Genomic DNA, 10,681 nt, shown 5'->3' on the forward strand with positions numbered 1-10,681 from the left:
TCCATCTTTCCACCTCCAATTTGGTCTCCCTCTTCTCCTCGTTCCCTCCACCTCCGACACATATATCCTCTTGGTCAATCTTTCCTCACTCATCCTCTACATGTGCCCAAACCACTTCAAAACACCCTCTTCTGCTCTCTCAACCACGCTCTTTTTATTTCCACACATCTCTCTTACCCTCACGTTACTCACTCGATCAAACCACCTCACACCACACATTGTCCTCAAACATCTCATTTCCAGCACATCCATCCTCCTGCGCACAACTCTATCCATAGCCCACGCCTCGCAACCATACAACATTGTTGGAACCACTATTCCTTCAAACATACCCATTTTTGCTTTCCGAGATAATGTTTTCGACTTCCACACATTCTTCAAGGCCCCCAGAATTTTCGCCCCCTCCCCCACCCTATGATCCACTTCCGTTTCTATGGTTCCATCCGCTGCCAGATCCACTCCCAGATATCTAAAACACTTCACTTCCTCCAGTTTTTCTCCATTCAAACTCACCTCCCAATTGACTTGACCCTCAACCCTACTGTACCTGATAACCTTGCTCTTATTCACATTTACTCTTAACTTTCTTCTTCCACACACTTTACCAAACTCAGTCACCAGCTTCTGCAGTTTCTCACATGAATCAGCCACCAGCGCTGTATCATCAGCAAACAACAACTGACTCACTTCCCAAGCTCTCTCATCCCCAACAGACTTCATACTTGCCCCTCTTTCCAAAACTCTTGCATTTACCTCCCTAACAACCCCATCCATAAACAAATTAAACAACCATGGAGACATCACACACCCCTGCCACAAACCTACATTCACTGAGAACCAATCACTTTCCTCTCTTCCTACACGTACACATGCCTTACATCCTCGATAAAAACTTTTCACTGCTTCTAACAACTTTCCTCCCACACCATATATTCTTAATACCTTCCACAGAGCATTGGTGATATATATATATCACCAATTTTCCGCCACTCTGGTTTCAATGCCTTACTGGATTAACCATTTTGCCAGACCAACCATGGTCACATAATAATAATTCATCAACACACCTCTAACCTACTAATTATACATCTCCCATGTGCATAAAGTATACTATGGGCTGCTAGAAATTTAAATTAAACAAATATGAAATGTTTGAGCACCCTAAGATGGTAAGTCTGTCCTCAAATTGTTTGAATCCTGTGTGATCTTATTTATCTTCTGGTGTTAGTGTTTTCCTGGGTGTACATCACCAGAATAATGCAGTTTTGTCCGCATTATACACCTGCTCAGAACTGAGGTGCTCATCACCTATGAGTTTCGCAAATTTGTCCACATACTCGGCAGCTCCTTCATGGTTTGCAGACCACTTTTCTCCATATACTTTATTCAAGGAAATTCCATGATACTTCTTGAATCTTTGAAGTCATCCTTCACTACAGTCATGCTCATTTTGTAATTTAAGTTCTTTATGGAACAACTAAGCCTAGTCCATTATCATGCTACCAGACAAGTCCACTCCATCACTCCAATGCTGTCAAAACCATTCCATCATCACTCGATCATGTTCAATACTCTTGCCATCTTTCATAGTTTTTCTAATCATCACTTGCTTCCTGGAATCGCTGTCTGCATAGAATTTCAATATTTTCTCCCTCTGCTTCTTTATATCATGAACGGTTGATGAACCAATACTGCAGATGTCACACAGCTTACACACCGAAACACCACGGTCCATTTTTTTCAACAGTTCTACTTTATCTTGGATCGATACTGACTGGTGTTTACATTGGACAATACGACTGAGACTCTCATATGTCTTAGAGGCCATAGCTAGTGTTAAATATAAGCAAAATAAGCTATCTCACAGAATTGCGGTATCACCACCAAGTGCAGTGTAAAGAATGTAAATAAGCGTGCCCTATGCACAACACCTTCTGTGACCACCCAATAAACTAGTCTGGTAGCCGCGGTAATTTCAAGTTCCTTAATGTAATTTTGTCCGGACTAAAGGGGGTGCCAAACCATCAGTTGCCGGAAAATCAGTGGTGCACCTGTATATAGTGAATTGGAACAATGTGGTATACTGGGGTCAACGTGCTGTCAATGGACTGAACCAGGGCAAGTGAAATGACCAGGGTAAACCATGGAAAAGTCTGTGGAGCCTGGATGTAGATTGGGAGCTGTGGTTTCAGTACACATGAGAACGAGAGAGTGAGTGCAAGTGGATGTGGCCTCTATTTCAGAATATAAACAGACTGACGAAGTGACAGATAAACAAAAAAAAGATGGAGAATCCGGCTCAGTCTTTATTCAATCCTAAACAAATTACTAGGAGGTCTCTTAAGCTTCCAGAAATCTAAAATAAAATCCTCACACTGTTATATTCTAAGAAGGGGTTCTCCTTGACACTTTTAATGTAAGATATGTACTGTGCAAACAAAAATCATCCCAGTTTATCGAGTGTTACATAACTCATTACTGAACAAGTCTCATGTTAACTTGGATTAATTACAACTAAAATTCTATCAATCAAAACTGGTCCTAATATTCACAACAAATGTTATCCCTACCTACCAACCTATATAAAAGTGTGCCATACAGCTATAAGGTGAATATAGAGAAGTCAAGGAGTTCCAGGAGGGAACAGGCATCAGAGATATAAATACATATGGATACAGATAGATTCAAGGAGTTCCAAGAGGGAACAGGCATCAGAGATATAGATGCAGATAGATTTAACTCATACAACAGTCATTATGACTGTCTTTGGTCAAGCTATTCATGAAATTAACCTGAAATGGTTCAATAAGCTATATCATTTCCCTCCAAGTTCATATTCAAATGAAAAATTTCACTGATCATTCCATTCTCTAAAATATATCACACTGATGATGAACAAAGTCCTTTATAAAAAGTGACAAACTGTATGCTGCTAACTTGATTTTCAAATGGTTTCCATTTGAGTGATTTGGCATTTGAATGATATGTATTTTACTAACCATTTTTTTCCATAAATGAGTTTGTTTTGATGTTGAATGGTTGAGAAAAGAAACATCAAGTGCATGCCTAACTTAAGTCACACTTCATGATCTTTGTGCCTACATATGTTTTAGTACATTACAGCATGGAGATTGTTGTTTGGGCATTTAAGTGTGATCATAACATATCAGTTTTCCCGTAACTATGGAATCCCTAAAGCATCCAAGAAGTTCTAATGAAGAAGAGCCACCATGAAGAAGCATAAGAATATTCTGACGTTAGAAACAATACTCGAAATACTTGAGAGAGTGCTGAGAGACCAACAACATAGTAACATTAGTGAGTTAAATGTATGATTGATAATGAAGAATGCAGATAAAAGCTCAGTTCAATAGTTCAGTGAGTAACAGCTCATCCTACAACTCTAATTTCCTGCACCAGTACCTTTGCTAGCCTATTGGTGCTTACTTATACTTCTACCAAAGTTGAGGAACACTGGAACAATAAACCTTCCTGATGATCCATACATCTCTCCTCCACCTACACCTCAAGAATTCCAGTCCAGTACTCATTAAAATCAGTCATCCAACACTTTAAAATGGGGGAAGCTGTCACATTGTTTAATCTTAAAAGATAACTATGGTAAGAATATAAACAATTTTCACACCAATTATTTCTAACAAAATTATGAATTATACAGCTGTAGTGTTCACCAAAGCACTAATACACTGCTGAGCTCTTGCAATGAATATTCATACACTCAGGTATTCCCCTAATATATAATAACCAGATCAATTCTCACCCACAGTCATTAAAATGACTGGCCATCACAAACTCTACTACATAATTCAGTTGAAACAACTCCTCAACCCTAGGAAACTCTCTGATGATGGCTGTCATAAAAGGAAATGTGTTGTACAAACTTATTACAACAACAACAACAAAAAAGTATGGACAGTGATTATGGCCAAAATATATTTCTCATTACTAACTAGCATCACTGTCTGAGAATTATAGTGAGGTCTATCCCACAGCACATATGGTATAAAAGGACCATATACAACATCCAATATAAATGATTACATTTACATACAATATCAAATAAATTTCTCTTTAGGTATCTGTCACCACAATCATATCAACACCTGGATGCGTGGCTGAGAAAACTAGAGTGTAGACTCAAGGAGCACAAGCCTTGAGCAACCAAACTTTCATAGATGATATTTCTTAACCTAAAACAAAATTCTCAATGGTATTGATTGAGGGACTGGAATATACTTTGGGTTATTTCTGCTTAATCATGTGTTATTGAGCAATAAGTTACTGCATTTTTTCAAACAGTATCATTGCTGCCTGTTGATGTTCCTCAACAGATACATCAAGAATTCTGTGACAGTATGCAAAATATAACTTAAAATATATCTCATGCAAAAATAAATCATTCCTCTATATCATATTACCTAAACCCACTCCCAAGGGGGTAAGCTAAAACTAAAAGTATAATAAATAATATCAAATATGAAAATAACATGAGAATTTCTTAATATGATTTGTTTGTTAGATACAACTATACAGTAGAAAAATACTCAATAAATCCAATCTGGTATATCACTCTCTATTACAAAATAAGATATCCCCTTTCTTACTACTCTATATTAAGAAAAAATAGAAATCTTTTATAAGCACAAAATAATAAAGCTTTTACTCCATAAAAGGCTTTACAAAGGCTCATAAGTCTCAATGCATCAATCTAATATACTCCAGTTCAAACATGCACTTGCAAGTTTGTATTGAAGTATTTAATAGAAAGAAATAATATCTTCAAAGAAGCCCAACTACCTTGCATTTTGTAACAATCTGGATGAGATATACAGTATCTATTTCAAAATCCAAAAGCCCATTTAATACATAGTTGTACAAAACAAGCATAAGTTTCTTACCCAATGTAAAGGCTTTTATTGGGCATGTTTTTGGTAGTGTAAACTATTAAGTTAGATGTATGTTAATTTGATTTGTGTTTAAGATGCATAATGCTATTTGTGTTTGTAAAAAGAGTGCATCTATATCAATTTGGTGGAAAGTACCAAGCCTACATATGTAAGCACAATATGGGACATACATCAGTTTGAAACAATGTTTGCAAGTCATGGTACAGATATCAAATATGTTTTGGAATGCATTTGTATCTGTTAGGTGTGTGGACAGATTGATTTTTTCATAAATTCATTTCTGATGGGCCATTTGTGTTTGTTCTAAGGCTTCAATATTACAATGAAAAATTGTTTAGGGGGTGATGGTTGTTGGTTCAACAGTCCAAGTGTGTACAGGGCCTACTGAGTGGCTTGTTGAATTCTGACCATTGTTCAAGTGGATTCGTCGGATGTGTTTCTCAAGATGGACATTCTGGGAGGCAGCATAGTTACAATGGGGACAGCGATAAGGTCGTTCACCGGTGTGGGTCGTGAGATGTCGTCGAAGGTTGTAAGGCTGACCAAACTGCTTGCCACAAACAGGGCACATAAAAGCCTGTTTGTCAGATGGTGCCACCTGGCCCAAATCTGGAGTGCTACCACGAGGGGTAGTTGAGGCAGTATAGGGTGTGAATGCACCACTTGCTGGGCCTACAGGCGTGGCTGCATTCATGGAGGTGTTACCAGAGATGCGTGAAGCGAGGCTGGTGGGAGCGCTTGCTGCACCAGGTTGGTGAAGCTCCACCACAGGAATGAGGGCGCCTGGACGCACACGCTCCCAACCCTACAAAAAATAAGTCCTTTGTCAGTCAGGTAAACAGTCAAGGTTGGGGAAGACACAAACAGTATGAGGGATGTACAAGTCATGGTCAAGGTCATTATGGCATCAGGTAAGGGTCACAGTTATGATGGTGTACTGTCAGAAGCAACAAGTGCATGAGGATAAGTGGAGCATTGGGATAGGTCTAGGATGTCTGAGGCATTCTGGCAAACGTCAATTATGGTTAAAATTGTGGTGCATAACACATCACATTTTTACAACCATGGTATATCTTATGCTGGTAAAGGCACACTAAATTCAGAAAAGTTCACCTTTCAAGATAAAATTGAATGTGATTGTTCTTCAATTTCTATCAATAAAATTTCAGAATCTAGGAAAGATCATAACAATCCTTCTCTGGGGTGCTTGCCTGTCTGTTCGAGGAAACATAAGTTTATTACTTTGCAGTTTTTGATAGTCTTGAGCAATGCACAAAAGATCAGTGCTGCTGCTGAATCCATCATGACTGTGACCTTTTAACCTTTTGTGAGATCTAAGATTACACTTTTCTTTTATCATAAAACGAATATCTGCACAGATTAACCCTTAACTTTCAGGAGATTTATGAAGACTTCATAGTAGGCTCCAGTAATTATCATATAAACACAAATGTTTGTGGGCTTTGTTTCATCCCCTTTCAATATTCAGAAACTGGCATGTTGCCAATTATCACCTTGGTTACTATATAAGCTTTCTTCAGAATACTATTCTCTGGAAACCATTCTGAAGTGTAAATAAACATAAACATGAGAACGTGCAAATATACATGTTTGCCATGCTGAACGTTTAAGCATAACATTCTCCATTAAATCTGAATTTGATTTCAAGCTAGTAAGCTTTAATCTGTCATCCTTGTTCACAAGAGTTCAAACATGATTTGTTAAAATTTCTCATACATTCCTTGGACTATCTTATATTGTCTTTTTCAAATTTTGTGTTTATCAAACTAATAAAACTGCATTAGATCACAGATTTGAAATTAATGGAAATTATGCTCAAAAGTTCAGTATGGTGATGGGTCCTCCGATCTTTCCAGTGCTGAGTAATCTTCATATGATTGTTTTGAGAAAAACTTATAAATATTCTTCCCATTAATGTGCTCTGGTTAAGGTATTTAGCCATCTACCAGAGAACTACAAACATTTCTCATCCTTATTAAATATTTAGTACCTTCCAAGAAATTTACTGTGGAATTAGAATGTGGCCATTCCTAGATTACTTGATTCATGCAGATAGCAATACAAATCAGTTCAGCATTTCTAGAAAATCCACTAATGTTTCTTCATATGGTAATTATCGCTCAACACAATAAGATACAGTCAAACAGGGAGTATTTTTGTTAATGTTTCTACATAACTGCTTGCTGTCCTGAATTCATGGATGAGGTTTTTAAGAATATCTACATGACTGGATTATGGTTAAAGTCCCAAAGATCTTTCAATGAGAAAATCCCTTCATAAGGCCAGGAAATCATTCTTTGTTAACCCCAAACTTTGTCATCATACAAAAAAATCTTTTAGTTTTGTCTTTCAGTGATAATTTTCATGTCCCCCACGTACTGAGTACGTCTTAAATGTGAATGTAACCTTCTGCAACACCTATAACATTCATGTAAAGAAAACATTAATCAAGAATCACACTTATTTTTTCTTTTTACAACTCTCCCAGGAAATCTTCCTTAAAAAGGGGCCTAGTGTTACCCAGGATGTCTTTCTAAAGGCTCCTAAAGCCCAAGAATGTGCTACTTCCAGTGGCAGGAAAATATGGACTCCTTTTGAGTGAGAAGTTCTTTGACAAGAATATACTTCCAATGATACAGTCTTACCAAAGTTGACTTTCACTAAGCTTCAGCAGGATGAGTCCAGTAACACCTTAATCAAGAACTCACTAACCAATTCATATGGCAGTACTTACAAAATACTTTGCAACAAGTGTAACAAGTTTTATATAAAAAGACAAGTAAGGATCATTTTGCCAAACTCAACAAAACAAATATGGTTTGAGGACAGGACAGGATTATAGTGCCTTGTTTACACATTAAATATAATAATCAAACTGACAAGATGAATGCTTCCTTAAACTGTCATGTAATTCTTTATTCAACAGAAACACTGTATTATTGAATGCTGTATTGATAAGCATATATACTTGTAACATGAATATTAGCATTGGCCTGTATAGATTTGGCACATACAAAATCTGTAAACAGATTGATATATTCTTAGTATGTAACAAGTTGTCTGTTACTGTCAAATGCAAGACATCAGACAACACAGAAGTCTCACTACCAAATGATGCAAATTCTGGGTAGAAACTGAGTTCGGTGAGGTACTTGAATGGACTGACTGAATTCTTTCTAACTCTCCAATTTTGCCTGCCTTGTAAGATGATACCAGTGCACATCAGCATTCTATGCCTAAGAGTATTAGCACTTTTAGAATGTCATCAGTGATTTTTCTTCAAATGTCTTAAAGGCCCCCAAAGGTCCATTATATCATCTTTTTGGAGGAAATAACTGTTGCCCTGTTTTTTTTTCATTGAATAAGAGATCATCAGACATTATCACAGAGAAAGGAGTGGTAGTGAAATAGAGAATAATGAACATTCCTGATAAGACAGCCAAGCATAACATCTAATCTTGTCATATATCAGCCAGCCTACACTGGCAACTTTCATCACTTACTCATTGCCTGTTGCATCACTTGTGACGAAACCTGTATATCACTAATTATAAAGTCTGTATATATCACAGACACAATGCATCATAGACAATAACTTTCAGTACATATCTTTTTTTCATAAACATACATATCTGCCACTTCCCATGTTAGTGAGGTAGCGTTAAGAACAGAGGACTGTGCCTTAGAGGGAATATCCTCACTTAGCCCCCTTCTCTGTTCCTTCTTTTGGAAAATAAAAAATGGGAAAGGGAGGATTTCCAGCCCCCGCTCCTTCCTCTTTTAGTTACCTTCTACGACACGTAGGGGATACGTGGGAAGTATTCTTTCTCCCCTATCCCCAGGGTTATAGATATCAATATAGGCTTTCATTACACCGAACGTAATTCTTCAGCATAAACTGTCTGAGATCATATACATATCCCAGTATACCAATTCTCTTAATCTATACATCCTCAGTACATCAAAAAGGTCATGCTATTCAGATGTTCTTCAATATCAAAGGATCAGAGCAAATCTGTAAAACTGCTGTCCTTTGCAGTTATGACTGTTTAAAAGCACTGCATATTTGATCTATCTACAATATGGAGATATATCAAGAGTCAGCTTAACAGAACTAGATAGTGCAGGCAATAGTTCAAATAAAACTAAACAAGCAGTATATTTTCTTATTGGGGAAGAGCAGTGCGGTTTCAGAAGTGGTAGAGGATGTGTGGATCAGGTGTTTGCTTTGAAGAATGTATGTGAGAAATACTTAGAAAAGCAAATGGATTTGTATGTAGCATTTATGGATCTGGAGAAGGCATATGATAGAGTTGATAGAGATGCTCTGTGGAAGGTATTAAGAATATATGGTGTGGGAGGCAAGTTGTTAGAAGCAGTGAAAAGTTTTTATCGAGGATGTAAGGCATGTGTACGTGTAGGAAGAGAGGAAAGTGACTGGTTCTCAGTGAATGTAGGTTTGCGGCAGGGGTGTGTGATGTCTCCATGGTTGTTTAATTTGTTTATGGATGGGGTTGTAAGGAGGTAAATGCAAGAGTCCTGGAAAGAGGGGCAAGTATGAAGTCTGTTGGGGATGAGAGAGCTTGGGAAGTGAGTCAATTGTTGTTCGCTGATGATACAGCGCTGGTGGCTGATTCATGTGAGAAACTGCAGAAGCTGGTGACTGAGTTTGGTAAAGTGTGTGGAAGAAGAAAGTTGAGAGTAAATGTGAATAAGAGCAAGGTTATTAGGTACAGTAGGGGTGAGGGTCAAGTCAATTGGGAGGTGAGTTTGAATGGAGAAAAACTGGAGGAAGTGAAGTGTTTTAGATATCTGGGAGTGGATCTGTCAGCGGATGGAACCATGGAAGCGGAAGTGGATCATAGGGTGGGGGAGGGGGCGAAAATTTTGGGAGCCTTGAAAAATGTGTGGAAGTCGAGAACATTATCTCGGAAAGCAAAAATGGGTATGTTTGAGGGAATAGTGGTTCCAACAATGCTGTATGGTTGCGAGGCGTGGGCTATGGATAGAGATGTGCGCAGGAGGATGGATGTGCTGGAAATGAGATGTTTGAGGACAATGTGTGGTGTGAGGTGGTTTGATCGAGTAAGTAACGTAAGGGTAAGAGAGATGTGTGGAAATAAAAAGAGCGTGGTCGAGAGAGCAGAAGAGGGTGTTTTGAAATGGTTTGGGCACATGGAGAGAATGAGTGAGGAGAGATTGACCAAGAGGATATATGTGTCGGAGGTGGAGGGAACGAGGAGAAGAGGGAGACCAAATTGGAGGTGGAAAGATGGAGTGAAAAAGATTTTGTGTGATCGGGGCCTGAACATGCAGGAGGGTGAAAGGAGGGCAAGAAATAGAGTGAATTGGAGTCATGTGGTATACAGGGGTTGACGTGCTGTCAGTGGATTGAAGCAAGGCATGTGAAGCGTCTGGGGTAAACCATGGAAAGCTGTGTAGGTATGTATATTTGCGTGTGTGGACGTGTGTATGTACATGTGTATGGGGGGGGGGGGGGTTGGGCCATTTCTTTCGTCTGTTTCCTTGCGCTACCTCGCAAACGCGGGAGACAGCGACAAAGTATAAAAAAAAAAAAAAAAAAAAAAAAAATATTTTCTTATTAGTTTAGGAGAAAATTCATAAATATCTTGTAAATGCACACAGTGTTATCATGAAATGGTGCAGCAAGCTTCTTTCCTGAAGTACAAATTCATCCAGATTTTTCAGTAAATGAGCAAAAGCCTTAGTCA

At 38.2% G+C, this 10,681-nt stretch overlaps 1 protein-coding gene across 4 annotated transcripts in view; it reads right to left on the reverse strand.

Moving 5' to 3' along the window:
• LOC139763903 (uncharacterized) overlaps window positions 1-10,681 on the reverse strand; it is a 181,455-nt gene that overhangs the window by 30,029 nt on the left and 140,745 nt on the right. The window contains exon 5 of one of the 4 annotated variants that reach the window (XM_071690327.1): window positions 2,291-5,733. The exons of the other annotated variants lie outside the window; for them this stretch is intronic. Coding sequence (XP_071546428.1) covers window positions 5,263-5,733 — 471 coding nt within the window. The 3' untranslated portion in view covers window positions 2,291-5,262. Of the gene's footprint in view, window positions 1-2,290; window positions 5,734-10,681 lie in introns of those variants that run through there. 4 annotated transcript variants of the gene reach the window in all.

The sequence above is a fragment of the Panulirus ornatus genome, chromosome 48, assembly GCF_036320965.1.
Source record: "Panulirus ornatus isolate Po-2019 chromosome 48, ASM3632096v1, whole genome shotgun sequence".
NCBI classification, from domain to species: domain Eukaryota; kingdom Metazoa; phylum Arthropoda; class Malacostraca; order Decapoda; family Palinuridae; genus Panulirus; species Panulirus ornatus.